This window comes from Paralichthys olivaceus, chromosome 17, assembly GCF_024713975.1.
Source record: "Paralichthys olivaceus isolate ysfri-2021 chromosome 17, ASM2471397v2, whole genome shotgun sequence".
In the NCBI taxonomy this organism is placed as follows: Eukaryota; Metazoa; Chordata; class Actinopteri; order Pleuronectiformes; family Paralichthyidae; genus Paralichthys; species Paralichthys olivaceus.
This window is the reverse complement of record NC_091109.1, coordinates 1,042,187-1,068,269: the sequence shown is the minus strand read 5'-3', so window position 1 is coordinate 1,068,269 and position 26,083 is coordinate 1,042,187. Positions and strand designations below refer to the sequence as shown.

The window sequence follows — 26,083 nt, the reverse complement described above, 5'->3', positions numbered from 1 at the left end:
CTGCTTCATCCAGTTTTGTGTCCGTCACGTGTTAGAAACGTTGTCAACACGCCGCCCGCTCGCTGTAAATCTTCCAAACAAAGAACTCCAGATTTCAGTGCATGTCTGAAACACGTTGGTTCCTGAAGTAGCTTCGTTGTTATAGTAGCTCAGGGAGGTGGCAGGTTTTAACAGTCACTAGTGCTTCGGTTTTCTGCTCCTGCTTTTTCTCAGCTGCTGGTTTGAATGTGGCGTTTCTCCAGCAGGTTGAAAGGATCCGCCCACTTTGAGTGCTGCGCAGGAGTGTTCTGTCTTCATCTTTCTGGCTCTGCTGGTGATGGGGTTTGACTGTCGAACGAAAAGAAACACAAGTGACTCATCTTGTTGCGTCTGTTTTGTTGTTTTCTAGGACCCGCCGCAAACCCAGAGGCAGAGGTCGCCCCCCCCGCTGCCCGCCACCTCAGCCCTGGAGGAGATGGCCTTGTACAGCAACAAGCGCAAACTGAGGCAGGGACGCCGCAGCCTGGAAACCGCCGTGCCCACGTAACCCCCCCCTCACACACACCGAGAGAAGAAACCCGAACACACACGTTTCCATGCGCCGTGGAACACTGGCGAATCACGAAGGGCGCGGAGTCACTCAACACTACATGTGTCAGTAGAGCGAGATTCACTCTCACATATATAACCACTGCAGAGACTACAGAGCTTGATAGTTGCCACACATACACACTCACTTATATCCTGCGTGCCAGTCTTGCCTTTACAGTCTGGGTGAGTTGGCAAGTTGCTCAACGGTCCACGAGAAAGAGCTTGTGTGGTTAGCTAGGATCGCTACTTACAGACATTCTGTTTTTATTTTTATCCACGCTCTGCTCTAGTAGATCTATTTTAACAAGAGGTGACCGAAATATTTAGTTTTTGTTTTTTTATCTGTCTCGCTCCATTGATTGTTTAAAAAAGAAAAAAAAAAAAAAAAAACTTACTGGAAGAGAAAAGAAATGGGTCATAGCTGTACTAATGATATTTTTAGGATTTCAGTGACTAGATTGTAAAACGTCGGGGGGGGTGCTTGAGACGGGGGCGGACAGGAGTGTACATATTAACTGAGGGAACATCCTGCTACCTTCACGCTCGCTAGCTTTTAAAAAACAGACATATTGTTTTTGCACTGCCACTGATCAGCTTTTTAAGAAGAACATATCTTTACTAATTTATTCTTTTACTCAAATTGAAGGCCTTCTATTTTACACTGTTTTAACACATCCGGTCCTTTTGGGTTCAAGAGGATTCGTAATCTAACATTATACATTTCTCAGTAAGGAATTGCTTATTACTTTATAATTAAATCTACTTCATTAACACTTTGATTCGAGCATATCTGCAGCTTTACAAAGCTTGGATGAAATCTAGCATCATGACATTGTCGTTGTTATCACAGATTTCAAAATAAAGCATCTGTTTAGTTGTTTATTCTGTGTTTACATTCCCCCTGTAAAGAATATGACAACATGCTGGAGGTCCCAGCCGTTACTCAAAACTTTAGAATATTGAATATCAACGTTTTGGAACATGCATCATTTACTAATTATCGGTACTTACCCTGCCTTACCCTCACCCCTATTTTTTTTTTTTTTTTTAATCAATGTGAATCATTAGTTTCTACCTTGTTGTATCTGGAGGTGTTCCAGAGTGACGTGAAGGTAGCAGGTGTTTTTTTTCTGTCTATGGTTAATTTAAATCTGATGCCACTGAGAAAAAAAAATCATTTATGGTTGTGTGAATAATGTACAAATACTGAAAGGAAAAAAGCAAACTTTGGGTTTGAAACTGAGCCGGTTTGAACGGGCTCGGTGTCGGGACGCTCTCTGCATGTATATTGACTCGTTGATGGGAGAGGCAGAGCCGATGAGGAATTCCTCTCGAGATATTGATGACATTCAGCTCACTGCTTGACGTTCTGTCGGTTTAGGAATCTGACGGGTATTTTTGCAGAATCACCGCATTGTAGCATTTGTGTTAATTTAATGTAGGGTCTTCTAATTCTAGCTTTCCGTGTTGCTCTCACTGACTGAAATTCAGTTTGTTTGATAACATTTTCAATGGCTGATCTCTTTTTTTTAAACTTACAGTAGATGCATCTTTTTTTTTTTCAGGTGGGTTTCACTACATTATTCATGCAGTGTTTCAAGTTTGTGTTCATTCTTTTGTCTTGAGTTCTGTTTGGGGGCTTTTACTTGCAAATAGGTTTGAGGGATTGGGTCAGACGTCCTGGGGTCGAGGGTTAGAGCTCATACAAGACTGTAACTAGTGAATTTGTACAACCAAAGAAGTCTATTTTGTCGTTCAGGAATAATAAATTTTACTTTTCATTTAAGAAGCTGATTTGTGGTGCAGTGTCTTTTGTTTGTGATTCATGTCTCGTGGTTTTAAAAGTTTAAAAAAAAAATTTGTGGAGTGCTTTCTAAATGACGTCTGTGTGTAAATCAACAATTTCTCGAGGTCAGCAAACTTATATGTTTATATATTTATATATTCCCTGTTTATATAACGTATGATGAGTTAATATAGTCATAATTGCAGTAACAGTAACATCAACACATCCCGTGGCGTCATTCATTTACTGTAGTTTGAACATGGAACTCACTTAAGTAGCAGGTTGAGTTGAAGGGAGACTCCTGTCACTGAACCTTGCAGAAGAGTTCCTCTGAGCCCTGACGATTCTCTGCAGGGGGAGAAATCAATTTACTGTGAGTGACAATATCTGATTCATTTCAAAATCAGGGAAAATAACAATCGAGAAGTTGGAAGACACACGAACCCTTTTCTGCGTCCGCTGGTGAGCGTTGTAGAAGGACTGAGCACTGGGGCACTGCTCCTTATTGTTAATCTGGATGTGAGGGAAGTTTAGAATGACACGTTACTGAATTTGACTGAAAAACATTTACTGGAAGGTCGTGTTCCTCAATGTAGCACTCAGTTTAATTCATGGAGAACAGACTCACCAGTTCAAGTCTCTTCACAGATGAATCCAGCTCCTCCTCAGGTAACAGGAAAGTCTTCTCATACCACGTTTCAAATTCTGTGAAGCACATGGAGAATTCATTATTTTATATCAATTATCTTGGAGGCAGTGTGTTCAAAACTATTCATGAGCAGAAGACTTGAGGACTGACCGGCGACGAGGCGCGCCCCGCACTGATCCACCAGATGTTCTTGGACGACATAGTAACCTATGACTTTTTTATCATATTTCGGACGACATACTAACCTATGACTTTTTTATCATATTTCGGACGACATACTAACCTGTGACTTTTTTATCATATTTCGGACGACATAGTAACCTATGACTTTTTTATCATATTTCGGACGACATACTAACCTATGACTTTTTAATCATATTTTGGACGACATACTAACCTATGACTTTTTTATCATATTTTGGACGACATACTAACCTGTGACTTTTTTATCATATTTCGGATGACATACTAACCTATGACTTTTTTATCATATTTCGGACGACATACTAACCTTGACCTATGACTTTTTTATCATATTTTGGACGACATACTAACCTATGACTTTTTTATCATATTTCGGACGACATAGTAACCTATGACTTTTTTATCATATTTTGGACGACATACTAACCTATGACTTTTTTATCATATTTCGGACGACATACTAACCTGTGACTTTTTAATCATATTTTGGACGACATAGTAACCTATGACTTTTTTATCATATTTTGGACGACATACTAACCTGTGACTTTTTTATCATATTTTGGACGACATGGTAACCTATGACTTTTTTATCATATTTCGGACGACATACTAACCTGTGACTTTTTAATCATATTTTGGACGACATGCTAACCTATGACTTTTTTATCATATTTTGGACGACATGGTAACCTGTGACTTTTTTTATCATATTTTGGACGACATACTAACCTGTGACTTTTTTAATCGATTTTGGACGACATACTAACCTGTGACTTTTTTTATCATATTTTGGACGACATGGTAACCTGTGACTTTTTTATCATGTTTCGGACGACATACTAACCTGTGACTTTTTTTTAATCATATTTTGGACGACATACTAACCTGTGACTTTTTTTTATCATATTTTGGACGACATACTAACCTGTGACTTTTTTATCATATTTTGGACGACATACTAACCTGTGACTTTTTTATCATATTTTGGACGACATACTAACCTGTGACTTTTTTTATCATATTTTGGACGACATACTAACCTGTGACTTTTTTATCATATTTCGGATGACATACTAACCTGTGACTTTTTCATCATATTTTGGATGACATACTAACCTGTGACTTTTTTATCATATTTCGGACGACATGCTAACCTATGACTTTTTAAGCGATTTTGGACGACATACTAACCTGTGACTTTTTAAGCGATTTTGGACGACATACTAACCTATGACTTTTTTATCATATTTCGGACGACATGCTAACCTATGACTTTTTAAGCGATTTTGGACGACATACTAACCTGTGACTTTTTAAGTGATTTTGGACGACATACTAACCTGTGACTTTTTAAGCGATTTTGGACGACATACTAACCTGTGACTTTTTAAGTGATTTTGGACGACATACTAACCTGTGACTTTTTAAGCGATTTTGGACGACATGCTAACCTATTACTTTTTTATCATATTTTGGACGACATACTAACCTTAGACTTTTTTATCATATTTCGGACGACATACTAACCTATGACTTTTTTATCATATTTCGGACGACATAGTAACCTATGACTTTTTTTATCATATTTTGGACGACATACTAACCTGTGACTTTTTTATCATATTTTGGACGACATACTAACCTGTGACTTTTTTATCATATTTTTGACGACATACTAACCTGTGACTTTTTTTTTATCATATTTTGGACGACATGCTAACCTATGACTTTTTTATCATATTTTGGACGACATGGTAACCTATGACTTTTTTATCATATTTTGGACGACATACTAACCTATGACTTTTTTAATCGATTTTGGACGACATACTAACCTATGACTTTTTTATCATATTTCGGACGACATACTAACCTGTGACTTTTTAAGCGATTTTGGACGACATGCTAACCTATGACTTTTTTATCATATTTTGGACGACATGCTAACCTATGACTTTTTTATCATATTTTGGACGACATACTAACCTTAGACTTTTTTATCATATTTCGGACGACATAGTAACCTATGACTTTTTTATCATATTTCGGACGACATAGTAACCTATGACTTTTTAATCATATTTCGGACGACATACTAACCTGTGACTTTTTTAAGCGATTTTGGACGACATAGTAACCTATGACTTTTTTAATCGATTTTGGACGACATAGTAACCTATGACTTTTTTATCATATTTCGGACGACATACTAACCTGTGACTTTTTAAGCGATTTTGGACGACATGCTAACCTATGACTTTTTTATCATATTTTGGACGACATACTAACCTTAGACTTTTTTATCATATTTCGGACGACATACTAACCTGTGACTTTTTTATCATATTTCGGACGACATAGTAACCTGTGACTTTTTTATCATATTTTGGACGACATACTAACCTGTGACTTTTTTATCATATTTCGGACGACATACCTATGACTTTTTTATCATATTTCGGACGACATACTAACCTGTGACTTTTTCAAGCGATTTTGGACGACATACTAACCTATGACTTTTTTTATCATATTTCGGACGACATACTAACCTGTGACTTTTTAAGCGATTTTGGACGACATACTAACCTTAGACTTTTTTATCATATTTCGGACGACATACTAACCTGTGACTTTTTTTTTATCATATTTTGGACGACATACTAACCTGTGACTTTTTTATCATATTTTTGACGACATACTAACCTGTGACTTTTTTTTTTATCATATTTTGGACGACATGCTAACCTATGACTTTTTTATCATATTTTGGACGACATGGTAACCTATGACTTTTTTATCATATTTTGGACGACATACTAACCTATGACTTTTTTAATCGATTTTGGACGACATACTAACCTGTGACTTTTTTTTAATCATATTTTGGACGACATACTAACCTGTGACTTTTTTATCATATTTTGGACGACATACTAACCTGTGACTTTTTTATCATATTTTGGACGACATACTAACCTATTACTTTTTTTATCATATTTCGGACGACATACTAACCTATTACTTTTTTATCATATTTCGGACGACATACTAACCTTAGACTTTTTTATCATATTTCGGACGACATACTAACCTGTGACTTTTTTTTTATCATATTTTGGACGACATACTAACCTGTGACTTTTTTATCATATTTTTGACGACATACTAACCTGTGACTTTTTTTTTTATCATATTTTGGACGACATGCTAACCTATGACTTTTTTATCATATTTTGGACGACATGGTAACCTATGACTTTTTTATCATATTTTGGACGACATACTAACCTCTGACTTTTTTTTTATCATATTTTGGACGACATACTAACCTGTGACTTTTTTTCTTATCATATTTTGGACGACATACTAACCTATGACTTTTTTATCATATTTTGGACGACATGGTAACCTATGACTTTTTTATCATATTTTGGACGACATACTAACCTATGACTTTTTTAATCGATTTTGGACGACATACTAACCTGTGACTTTTTTTTAATCATATTTTGGACGACATACTAACCTGTGACTTTTTTATCATATTTTGGACGACATACTAACCTGTGACTTTTTTATCATATTTTGGACGACATACTAACCTATTACTTTTTTATCATATTTCGGACGACATACTAACCTCTGACTTTTTTATCATATTTCGGACGACATACTAACCTCTGACTTTTTTATCATATTTCGGACGACATACTAACCTATGACTTTTTTGAGCGATTTTGGACGACATACTAACCTATGACTTTTTTATCATATTTTGGACGACATACTAACCTGTGACTTTTTTTTATCATATTTCGGACGACATACTAACCTATGACTTTTTTATCATATTTCGGACGACATACTAACCTTAGACTTTTTTATCATATTTTGGACGACATACTAACCTGTGACTTTTTTTTATCATATTTCGGACGACATACTAACCTATGACTTTTTTTATCATATTTCTGACGACATACTAACCTGTGACTTTTTTATCATATTTTGGACGACATACTAACCTGTGACTTTTTTATCATATTTTGGACGACATACTAACCTATGACTTTTTTATCATATTTTGGACGACATACTAACCTATGACTTTTTAAGCGATTTTGGACGACATACTAACCTATGACTTTTTAAGCGATTTTGGACGACATACTAACCTATGACTTTTTTATCATATTTTGGACGACATACTAACCTATGACTTTTTCAAGCGATTTTGGACGACATACTAACCTGTGACTTTTTTATCATATTTTGGACGACATACTAACCTGTGACTTTTTTTTAATCATATTTTGGACGACATACTAACCTGTGACTTTTTTATCATATTTTGGACGACATACTAACCTGTGACTTTTTCATCATATTTTGGACGACATACTAACCTCTGACTTTTTTATCATATTTCGGACGACATAGTAACCTATGACTTTTTTATCATATTTCGGACGACATAGTAACCTATGACTTTTTTATCATATTTCAGACGACATACTAACCTATGACTTTTTTATCATATTTCGGACGACATAGTAACCTATGACTTTTTTATCATATTTTGGACGACATACTAACCTGTGACTTTTTTATCATATTTCGGACGACATGCTAACCTATGACTTTTTTATCATATTTTGGACGACATGGTAACCTATGACTTTTTTATCATATTTCGGACGACATACTAACCTATGACTTTTTTATCATGTTTCGGACGACATACTAACCTGTGACTTTTTTTATCATATTTTGGACGACATGGTAACCTGTGACTTTTTTATCATATTTTGGACGACATACTAACCTCTGACTTTTTTAATCGATTTTGGACGACATGCTAACCTATGACTTTTTTAATCGATTTTGGACGACATACTAACCTGTGACTTTTTTATCATATTTTGGACGACATACTAACCTATGACTTTTTTATCATATTTTGGACGACATGCTAACCTATGACTTTTTTATCATATTTTGGACGACATGGTAACCTATGACTTTTTTATCATATTTCGGACGACATAGTAACCTATGACTTTTTAAGCGATTTTGGACGACATACTAACCTGTGACTTTTTTATCATATTTCGGACGACATAGTAACCTATGACTTTTTTATCATATTTTGGACGACATACTAACCTATGACTTTTTTGAGCGATTTTGGACGACATACTAACCTATGACTTTTTTATCATATTTTGGACGACATACTAACCTGTGACTTTTTTTTAATCATATTTCGGACGACATACTAACCTATGACTTTTTTATCATATTTCGGACGACATACTAACCTATGACTTTTTTATCATATTTTGGACGACATGGTAACCTATGACTTTTTTATCATATTTTGGACGACATACTAACCTGTGACTTTTTTTTATCATATTTCGGACGACATACTAACCTGTGACTTTTTTTATCATATTTCGGACGACATACTAACCTATGACTTTTTAAGCGATTTTGGACGACATACTAACCTGTGACTTTTTTTTTATCATATTTCGGACGACATGCTAACCTGTGACTTTTTTATCATATTTTGGACGACATACTAACCTGTGACTTTTTTTATCATATTTTGGACGACATACTAACCTGTGACTTTTTTTTTATCATATTTCGGACGACATGCTAACCTGTGACTTTTTTATCATATTTTGGACGACATAGTAACCTATGACTTTTTTTTTTATCATATTTTGGACGACATACTAACCTGTGACTTTTTTTTTATCATATTTCGGACGACATGCTAACCTGTGACTTTTTTTACCATATTTTGGACGACATACTAACCTGTGACTTTTTTTACCATATTTTGGACGACATGCTAACCTATGACTTTTTTATCATATTTTGGACGACATACTAACCTCCGACTTTTTTATCATATTTTGGACGACATAGTAACCTATGACTTTTTTATCATATTTTGGACGACATACTAACCTATGACATTTTTATCATATTTTGGACGACATACTAACCTGTGACTTTTTTTTTATCATATTTTGGACGACATACTAACCTGTGACTTTTTTATCATATTTTTGACGACATACTAACCTGTGACTTTTTTTTTTATCATATTTTGGACGACATGCTAACCTATGACTTTTTTATCATATTTTGGACGACATGCTAACCTATGACTTTTTTATCATATTTTGGACGACATACTAACCTGTGACTTTTTTTTAATCATATTTTGGATGACATACTAACCTGTGACTTTTTTATCATATTTCGGACGACATACTAACCTGTGACTTTTTTATCATATTTTGGACGACATACTAACCTGTGACTTTTTTATCATATTTTTGACGACATACTAACCTGTGACTTTTTTTTTTATCATATTTTGGACGACATGCTAACCTATGACTTTTTTATCATATTTTGGACGACATAGTAACCTATGACTTTTTTAATCGATTTTGGACGACATACTAACCTCTGACTTTTTTTTTATCATATTTTGGACGACATACTAACCTGTGACTTTTTTTCTTATCATATTTTGGACGACATACTAACCTATGACTTTTTTATCATATTTTGGACGACATACTAACCTATGACTTTTTTAATCGATTTTGGACGACATACTAACCTGTGACTTTTTTTTAATCATATTTTGGACGACATACTAACCTGTGACTTTTTTATCATATTTTGGACGACATACTAACCTGTGACTTTTTTATCATATTTTGGACGACATACTAACCTATTACTTTTTTATCATATTTCGGACGACATACTAACCTCTGACTTTTTTATCATATTTCGGACGACATACTAACCTCTGACTTTTTTATCATATTTCGGACGACATACTAACCTATGACTTTTTTGAGCGATTTTGGACGACATACTAACCTATGACTTTTTTATCATATTTTGGACGACATACTAACCTGTGACTTTTTTTTATCATATTTCGGACGACATACTAACCTATGACTTTTTTATCATATTTCGGACGACATACTAACCTTAGACTTTTTTATCATATTTTGGACGACATACTAACCTGTGACTTTTTTTTATCATATTTCGGACGACATACTAACCTATGACTTTTTTTATCATATTTCTGACGACATACTAACCTGTGACTTTTTTATCATATTTTGGACGACATACTAACCTGTGACTTTTTTATCATATTTCGGACAACATACTAACCTATGACTTTTTTTATCATATTTTGGACGACATACTAACCTATGACTTTTTTATCATATTTTGGACGACATACTAACCTGTGACTTTTTTATCATATTTTGGACGACATACTAACCTATGACTTTTTTATCATATTTTGGACGACATACTAACCTATGACTTTTTAAGCGATTTTGGACGACATACTAACCTATGACTTTTTAAGCGATTTTGGACGACATACTAACCTATGACTTTTTTATCATATTTTGGACGACATGCTAACCTGTGACTTTTTTTTATCATATTTCGGACGACATACTAACCTGTGACTTTTTTTATCATATTTCGGACGACATACTAACCTATGACTTTTTTATCATATTTTGGACGACATACTAACCTATGACTTTTTCAAGCGATTTTGGACGACATACTAACCTGTGACTTTTTTATCATATTTTGGACGACATACTAACCTGTGACTTTTTTTTAATCATATTTTGGACAACATACTAACCTGTGACTTTTTTATCATATTTTGGACGACATACTAACCTATGACTTTTTAAGCGATTTTGGACGACATACTAACCTATGACTTTTTAAGCGATTTTGGACGACATACTAACCTATGACTTTTTTATCATATTTCGGACGACATACTAACCTGTGACTTTTTTATCATATTTTGGACGACATACTAACCTGTGACTTTTTTATCATATTTTGGACGACATACTAACCTCTGACTTTTTTATCATATTTCGGACGACATAGTAACCTATGACTTTTTTATCATATTTCGGACGACATAGTAACCTATGACTTTTTTATCATATTTCAGACGACATACTAACCTATGACTTTTTTATCATATTTCGGACGACATAGTAACCTATGACTTTTTTATCATATTTTGGACGACATACTAACCTGTGACTTTTTTATCATATTTCGGACGACATGCTAACCTATGACTTTTTTATCATATTTTGGACGACATGGTAACCTATGACTTTTTTATCATATTTCGGACGACATACTAACCTATGACTTTTTTATCATGTTTCGGACGACATACTAACCTGTGACTTTTTTTATCATATTTTGGACGACATGGTAACCTGTGACTTTTTTATCATATTTTGGACGACATACTAACCTCTGACTTTTTTAATCGATTTTGGACGACATACTAACCTGTGACTTTTTTATCATATTTTGGACGACATACTAACCTATGACTTTTTTATCATATTTTGGACGACATGCTAACCTATGACTTTTTTATCATATTTTGGACGACATGGTAACCTATGACTTTTTTATCATATTTCGGACGACATAGTAACCTATGACTTTTTAAGCGATTTTGGACGACATACTAACCTGTGACTTTTTTATCATATTTCGGACGACATAGTAACCTATGACTTTTTTATCATATTTTGGACGACATACTAACCTATGACTTTTTTGAGCGATTTTGGACGACATACTAACCTGTGACTTTTTTTTAATCATATTTCGGACGACATACTAACCTATGACTTTTTTATCATATTTCGGACGACATACTAACCTATGACTTTTTTATCATATTTTGGACGACATGGTAACCTATGACTTTTTTATCATATTTTGGACGACATACTAACCTGTGACTTTTTTTTATCATATTTCGGACGACATACTAACCTGTGACTTTTTTTATCATATTTCGGACGACATACTAACCTATGACTTTTTAAGCGATTTTGGACGACATACTAACCTGTGACTTTTTTTTTATCATATTTCGGACGACATGCTAACCTGTGACTTTTTTATCATATTTTGGACGACATACTAACCTGTGACTTTTTTTATCATATTTTGGACGACATACTAACCTGTGACTTTTTTTTTATCATATTTCGGACGACATGCTAACCTGTGACTTTTTTATCATATTTTGGACGACATACTAACCTGTGACTTTTTTTTTATCATATTTCGGACGACATGCTAACCTGTGACTTTTTTTACCATATTTTGGACGACATACTAACCTGTGACTTTTTTTACCATATTTTGGACGACATGCTAACCTATGACTTTTTTATCATATTTTGGACGACATACTAACCTCCGACTTTTTTATCATATTTTGGACGACATAGTAACCTATGACTTTTTTATCATATTTTGGACGACATACTAACCTATGACATTTTTATCATATTTTGGACGACATACTAACCTCTGACTTTTTTATCATATTTTGGACGACATACTAACCTCCGACTTTTTTATCATATTTTGGACGACATACTAACCTGTGACTTTTTTATCATATTTCGGACGACATACTAACCTGTGACTTTTTTTTTTATCATATTTTGGACGACATACTAACCTGTGACTTTTTTTTTTATCATATTTTGGACGACATGCTAACCTATGACTTTTTTATCATATTTTGGACGACATGGTAACCTATGACTTTTTTATCATATTTTGGACGACATACTAACCTATGACTTTTTTAATCGATTTTGGACGACATACTAACCTGTGACTTTTTTTTAATCATATTTTGGACGACATACTAACCTGTGACTTTTTTATCATATTTCGGACGACATACTAACCTGTGACTTTTTTTTTATCATATTTTTGACGACATACTAACCTGTGACTTTTTTATCATATTTTTGACGACATACTAACCTGTGACTTTTTTTTTTATCATATTTTGGACGACATGCTAACCTGTGACTTTTTTATCATATTTCGGACGACATAGTAACCTATGACTTTTTTATCATATTTCAGACGACATAGTAACCTATGACTTTTTTATCATATTTTGGACGACATACTAACCTGTGACTTTTTTATCATATTTCGGACGACATACTAACCTATGACTTTTTTATCATATTTTGGACGACATACTAACCTGTGACTTTTTTATCATATTTCGGACGACATAGTAACCTATGACTTTTTTATCATATTTTGGACGACATACTAACCTGTGACTTTTTTATCATATTTCGGACAACATACTAACCTGTGACTTTTTTATCATATTTTGGACGACATACTAACCTGTGACTTTTTTATCATATTTCGGACGACATACTAACCTGTGACTTTTTTATCATATTTCGGACGACATACTAACCTGTGACTTTTTTATCATATTTTGGACGACATACTAACCTGTGACTTTTTTATCATATTTCGGACGACATACTAACCTGTGACTTTTTTATCATATTTTGGACGACATACTAACCTGTGACTTTTTTTTTTATCATATTTTGGACGACATGCTAACCTATGACTTTTTTATCATATTTTGGACGACATGGTAACCTATGACTTTTTTATCATATTTTGGACGACATACTAACCTATGACTTTTTTAATCGATTTTGGACGACATACTAACCTGTGACTTTTTTTTAATCATATTTTGGACGACATACTAACCTGTGACTTTTTTATCATATTTCGGACGACATACTAACCTGTGACTTTTTTTTTATCATATTTTTGACGACATACTAACCTGTGACTTTTTTATCATATTTTTGACGACATACTAACCTGTGACTTTTTTTTTTATCATATTTTGGACGACATGCTAACCTATGACTTTTTTATCATATTTTGGACGACATAGTAACCTATGACTTTTTTAATCGATTTTGGACGACATACTAACCTCTGACTTTTTTTTATCATATTTTGGACGACATACTAACCTGTGACTTTTTTATCATATTTTTGACGACATACTAACCTGTGACTTTTTTTTTTATCATATTTTGGACGACATGCTAACCTATGACTTTTTTATCATATTTTGGACGACATGGTAACCTATGACTTTTTTATCATATTTTGGACGAAATACTAACCTATGACTTTTTTAATCGATTTTGGACGACATACTAACCTGTGACTTTTTTTTAATCATATTTTGGACGACATACTAACCTGTGACTTTTTTATCATATTTTGGACGACATACTAACCTGTGACTTTTTTATCATATTTTGGACGACATACTAACCTATTACTTTTTTATCATATTTCGGACGACATACTAACCTCTGACTTTTTTATCATATTTCGGACGACATACTAACCTATGACTTTTTTGAGCGATTTTGGACGACATACTAACCTATGACTTTTTTATCATATTTTGGACGACATACTAACCTGTGACTTTTTTTATCATATTTTGGACGACATACTAACCTGTGACTTTTTTATCATATTTTGGACGACATACTAACCTATGACTTTTTTATCATATTTCGGATGACATACTAACCTGTGACTTTCTAAGCGATTTTGGACGACATACTAACCTGTGACTTTTTTATCATATTTTGGACGACATAGTAACCTATGACTTTTTAATCATATTTTGGACGACATAGTAACCTGTGACTTTTTTATCATATTTTGGACGACGTACTAACCTGTGACTTTTTTATCATATTTTGGACGACATACTAACCTATGACTTTTTTTATCATATTTTGGACGACATAGTAACCTATGACTTTCTTATCATATTTTGGACGACATACTAACCTGTGACTTTTTTAAGCAATTTTGGACGACATACTAACCTATGACTTTTTTATCATATTTTGGACGACATAGTAACCTATGACTTTTTAATCATATTTTGGACGACATAGTAACCTGTGACTTTTTTATCATATTTTGGACGACGTACTAACCTGTGACTTTTTTATCATATTTTGGACGACATACTAACCTATGACTTTTTTTATCATATTTTGGACGACATAGTAACCTGTGACTTTTTTATCATATTTTGGACGACATACTAACCTATGACTTTCTTATCATATTTTGGACGACATACTAACCTGTGACTTTTTTAAGCAATTTTGGACGACATACTAACCTGTGACTTTTTTATCATATTTTGGACGACGTACTAACCTATGACTTTTTTATCATATTTCGGACGACATAGTAACCTATGACTTTTTAAGCGATTTTGGACGACATAGTAACCTGTGACTTTTTTATCATATTTCGGACGACATAGTAACCTATGACTTTTTTATCATATTTTGGACGACATAGTAACCTATGACTTTTTTTTTATCATATTTTGGACGACATAGTAACCTGTGACTTTTTTATCATATTTTGGACGACATACTAACCTATGACTTTTTTATCATATTTTGGACGACATACTAACCTGTGACTTTTTTATCATATTTTGGACGACATACTAACCTGTGACTTTTTTTATCATATTTTGGACGACATACTAACCTGTGACTTTTTTTTTATCATATTTCGGACGACATACTAACCTGTGACTTTTTTTATCATATTTCGGACGACATACTAACCTATGACTTTTTTATCATATTTTGGACGACATACTAACCTGTGACTTTTTTTTAATCATATTTTGGACGACATACTAACCTGTGACTTTTTTATCATATTTTGGACGACATACTAACCTGTGACTTTTTTATCATATTTTGGACGACATAGTAACCTGTGACTTTTTTATCATATTTTGGACGACATACTAACCTATGACTTTCTTATCATATTTTGGACGACATACTAACCTGTGACTTTTTTAAGCGATTTTGGACGACATACTAACCTGTGACTTTTTTAAGCAATTTTGGACGACATACTAACCTATGACTTTTTTATCATATTTTGGACGACATAGTAACCTATGACTTTTTAATCATATTTTGGACGACATAGTAACCTGTGACTTTTTTATCATATTTTGGACGACGTACTAACCTGTGACTTTTTTATCATATTTTGGACGACATACTAACCTATGACTTTTTTTATCATATTTTGGACGACATAGTAACCTATGACTTTCTTATCATATTTTGGACGACATACTAACCTGTGACTTTTTTAAGCAATTTTGGACGACATACTAACCTGTGACTTTTTTATCATATTTTGGACGACGTACTAACCTATGACTTTTTTATCATATTTCGGACGACATAGTAACCTATGACTTTTTAAGCGATTTTGGACGACATACTAACCTGTGACTTTTTTATCATATTTCGGACGACATAGTAACCTATGACTTTTTTATCATATTTTGGACGACATAGTAACCTATGACTTTTTTTTTATCATATTTTGGACGACATAGTAACCTGTGACTTTTTTATCATATTTTGGACGACATACTAACCTATGACTTTTTTATCATATTTTGGACGACATACTAACCTGTGACTTTTTTATCATATTTTGGACGACATACTAACCTGTGACTTTTTTTATCATATTTTGGACGACATACTAACCTGTGACTTTTTTTTTATCATATTTCGGACGACATACTAACCTGTGACTTTTTTTATCATATTTCGGACGACATACTAACCTATGACTTTTTTATCATATTTTGGACGACATACTAACCTGTGACTTTTTTTTAATCATATTTTGGACGACATACTAACCTGTGACTTTTTTATCATATTTTGGACGACATACTAACCTGTGACTTTTTTATCATATTTTGGACGACATAGTAACCTGTGACTTTTTTATCATATTTCGGACGACATACTAACCTATGACTTTCTTATCATATTTTGGACGACATACTAACCTGTGACTTTTTTAAGCGATTTTGGACGACATAGTAACCTGTGACTTTTTTTATCATATTTTGGACGACATAGTAACCTGTGACTTTTTTATCATATTTTGGACGACGTACTAACCTATGACTTTTTTATCATATTTCGGACGACATAGTAACCTATGACTTTTTAAGCGATTTTGGACGACATACTAACCTGTGACTTTTTTATCATATTTCGGACGACATACTAACCTGTGACTTTTTTATCATATTTCGGACGACATACTAACCTGTGACTTTTTTATCATATTTCGGACAACATACTAACCTATGACTTTTTTATCATATTTTGGACGACATACTAACCTATGACTTTTTAAGCGATTTTGGACGACATACTAACCTGTGACTTTTTTATCATATTTCGGACGACATGCTAACCTATGACTTTTTTATCATATTTTGGACGACATACTAACCTGTGACTTTTTTATCATATTTTGGACGACATACTAACCTATGACTTTTTAAGCGATTTTGGACGACATACTAACCTGTGACTTTTTTATCATATTTTGGACGACATACTAACCTGTGACTTTTTTATCATATTTTGGACGACATACTAACCTATGACTTTTTTATCATATTTCGGACGACATACTAACCTATGACTTTTTTATCATATTTTGGACGACATACTAACCTATGACTTTTTTTATCATATTTCGGACGACATACTAACCTATGACTTTTTTATCATATTTTGGACGACATACTAACCTATGACTTTTTCAAGCGATTTTGGACGACATACTAACCTGTGACTTTTTTATCATATTTCGGACGACATAGTAACCTATGACTTTTTTATCATATTTCAGACGACATACTAACCTATGACTTTTTTATCATATTTCGGACGACATAGTAACCTATGACTTTTTTATCATATTTTGGACGACATACTAACCTGTGACTTTTTTATCATATTTTGGACGACATACTAACCTGTGACTTTTTTATCATATTTCGGACGACATACTAACCTGTGACTTTTTTATCATATTTTGGACGACATACTAACCTATGACTTTTTTATCATATTTTGGACGACATGCTAACCTGTGACTTTTTTTATCATATTTCGGACGACATAGTAACCTGTGACTTTTTAAGCGATTTTGGACGACATACTAACCTGTGACTTTTTTATCATATTTTGGACGACATACTAACCTATGACTTTTTTATCATATTTTGGACGACATGCTAACCTGTGACTTTTTTTATCATATTTCGGACGACATAGTAACCTGTGACTTTTTAAGCGATTTTGGACGACATAGTAACCTATGACTTTTTTATCATATTTCGGACGACATGCTAACCTATGACTTTTTTATCATATTTTGGACGACATACTAACCTATGACTTTTTTTATCATATTTCGGACGACATACTAACCTGTGACTTTTTTATCATATTTTGGACGACATACTAACCTATGACTTTTTTATCATATTTTGGACGACATGCTAACCTGTGACTTTTTTTACCATATTTTGGACGACATACTAACCTGTGACTTTTTTATCATATTTTGGACGACATACTAACCTATGACTTTTTTTATCATATTTCGGACGACATACTAACCTGTGACTTTTTTATCATATTTTGGACGACATACTAACCTGTGACTTTTTTATCATATTTTGGACGACATGCTAACCTGTGACTTTTTTTTACCATATTTTGGACGACATACTAACCTGTGACTTTTTTATCATATTTTGGACGACATACTAACCTATGACTTTTTTTTATCATATTTCGGACGACATACTAACCTGTGACTTTTTAATCATATTTTGGACGACATACTAACCTATGACTTTTTTATCATATTTTGGACGACATACTAACCTGTGACTTTTTTAAGCGATTTTGGACGACATAGTAACCTGTGACTTTTTTATCATATTTTGGACGACATACTAACCTGTGACTTTTTTATCATATTTCGGACGACATACTAACCTGTGACTTTTTTATCATATTTTGGACGACATACTAACCTATGACTTTTTTATCATATTTTGGACGACATACTAACCTGTGACTTTTTAAGCGATTTTGGACGACATACTAACCTGTGACTTTTTTATCATATTTTGGACGACATGCTAACCTATGACTTTTTTATCATATTTTGGACGACATGCTAACCTATGACTTTTTTATCATATTTTGGACGACATACTAACCTGTGACTTTTTTTTTACCATATTTTGGACGACATACTAACCTGTGACTTTTTTATCATATTTTGGACGACATGCTAACCTGTGACTTTTTTTTACCATATATTGGACGACATGCTAACCTGTGACTTTTTTATCATATTTTGGACGACATACTAACCTATGACTTTTTTATCATATTTTGGACGACATAGTAACCTATGACTTTTTTATCATATTTCGGACGACATAGTAACCTATGACTTTTTAAGCGATTTTGGACGACATACTAACATATGACTTTTTTACCATATATTGGACGACATGCTAACCTGTGACTTTTTTATCATATTTCTGACGACATACTAACCTGTGACTTTTTTATCATATTTTGGACGACATACTAACCTGTGACTTTTTTTTATCATATTTCGGACGACATACTAACCTGTGACTTTTTAATCATATTTTGGACGACATACTAACCTATGACTTTTTTATCATATTTCGGACGACATACTAACCTATGACTTTTTTATCATATTTTGGACGACATACTAACCTGTGACTTTTTTATCATATTTCGGACGACATAGTAACCTATGACTTTTTTAAGCGATTTGGGACGACATACTAACCTATGACTTTTTTATCATATTTCGGACGACATACTAACCTATGACTTTTTTAAGCGATTTGGGACGACATACTAACCTATGACTTTTTTAAGCGATTTGGGACGACATACTAACCTATGACTTTTTTAAGCGATTTGGGACGACATAGTAACCTATGACTTTTTTTATCATATTGTTACACCTGGCTCTGAGGCCGCAACAACACAGACAATGCAGCGTGATATAGCGAATTACAATATGCTTTATTGATTTAACATAAACGGAAATGAGCGATGGAGTGTGAAAATGAGCGTCAGTAGTGTGTGAGGGTGTTTGCTATGTAGTATGTGTGGTGCATGTTGTCAGGTGCAGAACATAACAAAAGTAGATGCAGAAGGATGGAGATCTCAGGGATGAGTGAGAGAGCAAGACAGCCCACGGCAGGGGGTTTATAACAGCAAGCCAATCAGGGAGCCAAGCACAGGAACTTCCAGCCGGCCAACAATCAGCAACCTGCAAGACACACCCACAGAGCATACACACCATACACAGGCAGGACACAGACATGGGCTGGGGCCGTAACACATATTTTGGACGACATGCTAACCTATGACTTTTTAATCATATTTTGGACGACATACTAACCTATGACTTTTTTATCATATTTTGGACGACATGCTAACCTGTGACTTTTTTATCATATTTCGGACGACATACTAACCTATGACTTTTTTATCATATTTCGGACGACATAGTAACCTATGACTTTTTTTTATCATATTTTGGACGACATACTAACCTGTGACTTTTTAATCATATTTTGGACGACATACTAACCTGTGACTTTTTTATCATATTTCGGACGACATAGTAACCTATGACTTTTTTTTATCATATTTTGGACGACATACTAACCTATGACTTTTTAATCATATTTCGGACGACATACTAACCTATGACTTTTTTTTATCATATTTTGGACGACATACTAACCTGTGACTTTTTTATCATATTTCGGACGACATAGTAACCTATGACTTTTTTATCATATTTTGGACGACATGCTAACCTGTGACTTTTTTATCATATTTTGGACGACATACTAACCTATGACTTTTTTATCATATTTTGGACGACATACTAACCTATGACTTTTTTTTATCATATTTTGGAGGACATACTAACCTATGACTTTTTTATCATATTTTGGACGACATACTAACCTGTGACTTTTTTATCATATTTCGGACGACATAGTAACCTATGACTTTTTTATCATATTTTGGAGGACATGCTAACCTATGACTTTTTTATCATATTTCGGACGACATAGTAACCTATGACTTTTTAATCATATTTTGGACGACATGCTAACCTATGACTTTTTTATCATATTTCGGACGACATAGTAACCTATGACTTTTTTATCATATTTTGGACGACATACTAACCTATGACTTTTTTATCATATTTCGGACGACATAGTAACCTATGACTTTTTAATCATATTTTGGACGACATGCTAACCTATGACTTTTTTATCATATTTCGGACGACATAGTAACCTATGACTTTTTTATCATATTTTGGACGACATAGTAACCTATGACTTTTTTATCATATTTTGGACGACATAGTAACCTATGACTTTTTTATCATATTTTGGACGACATAGTAACCTATGACTTTTTTATCATATTTTGGACGACATGCTAACCTATGACTTTTTTATCATATTTTGGACGACATAGTAACCTATGACTTTTTTATCATATTTTGGACGACATACTAACCTATGACTTTTTTATCATATTTCGGACGACATAGTAACCTATGACTTTTTAATCATATTTTGGACGACATGCTAACCTATGACTTTTTTATCATATTTCGGACGACATAGTAACCTATGACTTTTTTATCATATTTTGGACGACATAGTAACCTATGACTTTTTTATCATATTTTGGACGACATAGTAACCTATGACTTTTTTATCATATTTTGGACGACATGCTAACCTATGACTTTTTTATCATATTTTGGACGACATAGTAACCTATGACTTTTTTATCATATTTTGGACGACATAGTAACCTATGACTTTTTTATCATATTTTGGACGACATGCTAACCTATGACTTTTTTATCATATTTTGGACGACATAGTAACCTATGACTTTTTAATCATATTTTGGACGACATACTAACCTATGACTTTTTTATCATATTTTGGACGACATACTAACCTATGACATTTTTATCATATTTTGGACGACATACTAACCTCCGACTTTTTTATCATATTTTGGACGACATAGTAACCTATGACTTTTTTATCATATTTTGGACGACATACTAACCTATGACATTTTTATCATATTTTGGACGACATACTAACCTCTGACTTTTTTTTACCATATTTTGGACGACATGCTAACCTATGACTTTTTTTACCATATTTTGGACGACATAGTAACCTATGACTTTTTTATCATATTTTGGACGACATACTAACCTATGACATTTTTATCATATTTTGGACGACATACTAACCTATGACTTTTTTTACCATATTTTGGACGACATGCTAACCTATGACTTTTTTATCATATTTTGGACGACATACTAACCTCCGACTTTTTTATCATATTTTGGACGACATAGTAACCTATGACTTTTTTATCATATTTTGGACGACATACTAACCTATGACATTTTTATCATATTTTGGACGACATACTAACCTCTGACTTTTTTATCATATTTTGGACGACATACTAACCTATGACTTTTTTATCATATTTTGGACAACATACTAACCTCCGACTTTTTTATCATATTTTGGACGACATACTAACCTATGACTTTTTTATCATATTTCGGACGACATACTAACCTGTGACTTTTTTATCATATTTTGGACGACATACTAACCTATGACTTTTTTATCATATTTTGGACGACATACTAACCTATGACTTTTTAATCATATTTTGGACGACATACTAACCTGTGACTTTTTTATCATATTTCGGACGACATAGTAACCTATGACTTTTTTATCATATTTTAAACGACATGCTAACCTGTGACTTTTTTATCATATTTTGGACGACATACTAACCTATGACTTTTTTATCATATTTCGGACGACATAGTAACCTATGACTTTTTTATCATATTTTGGACGACATAGTAACCTATGACTTTTTTATCATATTTTGGACGACATGCTAACCTATGACTTTTTTATCATATTTTGGACGACATAGTAACCTATGACTTTTTTATCATATTTTGGACGACATAGTAACCTATGACTTTTTTATCATATTTTGGACGACATGCTAACCTATGACTTTTTTATCATATTTTGGACGACATACTAACCTATGACTTTTTAATCATATTTTGGACGACATGCTAACCTATGACTTTTTTATCATATTTTGGACGACATACTAACCTCCGACTTTTTTATCATATTTTGGACGACATAGTAACCTATGACTTTTTTATCATATTTTGGACGACATACTAACCTCTGACTTTTTTTACCATATTTTGGACGACATGCTAACCTATGACTTTTTTATCATATTTTGGACGACATACTAACCTCCGACTTTTTTATCATATTTTGGACGACATAGTAACCTATGACTTTTTTATCATATTTTGGACGACATACTAACCTATGACATTTTTATCATATTTTGGACGACATACTAACCTCTGACTTTTTTTACCATATTTTGGACGACATGCTAACCTATGACTTTTTTTACCATATTTTGGACGACATAGGAACCTATGACTTTTTTATCATATTTTGGACGACATACTAACCTATGACATTTTTATCATATTTTGGACGACATACTAACCTATGACTTTTTTTACCATATTTTGGACGACATGCTAACCTATGACTTTTTTATCATATTTTGGACGACATACTAACCTCTGACTTTTTTTACCATATTTTGGACGACATAGTAACCTATGACTTTTTTATCATATTTTGGACGACATACTAACCTATGACATTTTTATCATATTTTGGACGACATACTAACCTATGACTTTTTTTACCATATTTTGGACGACATGCTAACCTATGACTTTTTTATCATATTTTGGACGACATACTAACCTATGACATTTTTATCATATTTTGGACGACATACTAACCTCTGACTTTTTTATCATATTTTGGACGACATACTAACCTATGACTTTTTTATCATATTTTGGACAACATACTAACCTCCGACTTTTTTATCATATTTTGGACGACATACTAACCTATGACTTTTTTATCATATTTCGGACGACATACTAACCTGTGACTTTTTTATCATATTTTGGACGACATACTAACCTATGACTTTTTTATCATATTTTGGACGACATACTAACCTATGACTTTTTAATCATATTTTGGACGACATACTAACCTGTGACTTTTTTATCATATTTCGGACGACATAGTAACCTATGACTTTTTTATCATATTTTAAACGACATGCTAACCTGTGACTTTTTTATCATATTTTGGACGACATACTAACCTATGACTTTTTTATCATATTTCGGACGACATAGTAACCTATGACTTTTTTATCATATTTTGGACGACATGCTAACCTGTGACTTTTTTATCATATTTCGGACGACATAGTAACCTATAACTTTTTTATCATATTTTGGACGACATGCTAACCTGTGACTTTTTTATCATATTTTGGACGACATACTGACCTATGACTTTTTTATCATATTTCGGACGACATACTAACCTGTGAGTTTTTTATCATATTTCGGACGACATACTAACCTATGACTTTTTAATCATATTTTGGACGACATGCTAACCTATGACTTTTTAATCATATTTCGGACGACATAGTAACCTGTGACTTTTTTATCATATTTCGGACGACATAGTAACCTATGACTTTTTTATCATATTTTGGACGACATGCTAACCTATGACTTTTTTATCATATTTCGGACGACATAGTAACCTATAACTTTTTTATCATATTTTGGACGACATGCTAACCTGTGACTTTTTTATCATATTTTGGACGACATACTAACCTATGACTTTTTAATCATATTTTGGACGACATACTAACCTGTGACTTTTTTATCATATTTCGGACGACATAGTAACCTATAACTTTTTTATCATATTTTGGACGACATGCTAACCTGTGACTTTTTTATCATATTTTGGACGACATACTAACCTATGACTTTTTAATCATATTTTGGACGACATACTAACCTGTGACTTTTTTATCATATTTCGGACGACATAGTAACCTATGACTTTTTAATCATATTTTGGACGACATGCTAACCTATGACTTTTTAATCATATTTCGGACGACATACTGACCTATGACTTTTTTATCATATTTCGGACGACATACTAACCTATGAGTTTTTTATCATATTTTGGACGACATACTAACCTATGACTTTTTTATCATATTTCGGACGACATAGTAACCTATGACTTTTTTATCATATTTTGGACGACATACTAACCTGTGACTTTTTTTATCATATTTCGGACGACATACTAACCTATGATTCTTTTAAGTATATCTTTTCTTAACTTTTCCGTTTTGGTGTACACACCAGAGTTTTCGAGCATCTAAATTGTAGAAGTTTGGAAACACTGCCTCATTTTAGTAGACAATCTGCTTCCTGTTTACACCGGCACACACGTTACGTCATGTGTGGATAGAGTTTACTGACACGAAGCTATTGCAGTTTATTGACGACGGCTCCAGCCACCCAGGTGAGAACCAGAGCGACTCAGTGTGACTGTGTGTGTGTGGACACTCAGTAAAGATTTTATCACCTCACAATCTTCTGTCCCCTTTGATTCAGGTGTCTACCTGGGATAAGCAGCTCCTATTGGTAGGATTCTGTGTGCATGTGTTAGTTTGTGGTTTTATCTCTAACCTGCTTGTGTGGCAAACTGGGTTCAGGTTCACCCGCTCTGATCTGAAGAGACACACGTCAGATTGATACTAACTTTGATCCGGAGCGAGCATGATTGTGTTCAGAGTGATTATGAGGAGCTCATCAAACTAGATCACTGTAAAGCTGCGTCA

General features: G+C 33.3%; 1 protein-coding gene and 2 long non-coding RNA genes across 33 annotated transcripts in view; 1 reads left to right on the top strand and 2 right to left on the bottom strand.

The window, feature by feature from the left end:
- scrib (scribble planar cell polarity protein) overlaps nucleotides 1-26,083 on the top strand; it is an 81,462-nt gene that overhangs the window by 54,551 nt on the left and 828 nt on the right. For 25 of the 30 annotated variants that reach the window (XM_069512614.1, XM_069512610.1, XM_069512589.1 and 22 more), the window contains one exon: nucleotides 389-2,364. In XM_069512614.1, coding sequence (XP_069368715.1) covers nucleotides 389-804 — 416 coding nt within the window. In that variant the 3' untranslated portion in view covers nucleotides 805-2,364. Of the gene's footprint in view, nucleotides 1-388; nucleotides 2,365-25,856; nucleotides 25,887-26,083 lie in introns of those variants that run through there. The other 5 variants (XM_069512604.1, XM_069512600.1, XM_069512615.1 and 2 more) reach the window with 3 other exon arrangements.
- Nucleotides 185-3,225, bottom strand: LOC138405268 (uncharacterized). Its single transcript, XR_011238959.1, has 5 exons — nucleotides 3,156-3,225; nucleotides 2,985-3,061; nucleotides 2,801-2,869; nucleotides 2,627-2,704; nucleotides 185-327 (listed from the first exon to the last, which is right to left on the bottom strand). It is a non-coding gene; the product is annotated as an uncharacterized lncRNA (long non-coding RNA).
- Nucleotides 20,192-21,147, bottom strand: LOC138405313 (uncharacterized). Of its 2 annotated transcripts, none has more exons than XR_011239032.1 (2): nucleotides 20,819-21,147; nucleotides 20,192-20,550 (listed from the first exon to the last, which is right to left on the bottom strand). It is a non-coding gene; the product is annotated as an uncharacterized lncRNA (long non-coding RNA). The 2 variants fall into 2 exon arrangements; XR_011239031.1 differs by lacking the exon at nucleotides 20,819-21,147 and adding an exon at nucleotides 20,703-20,788.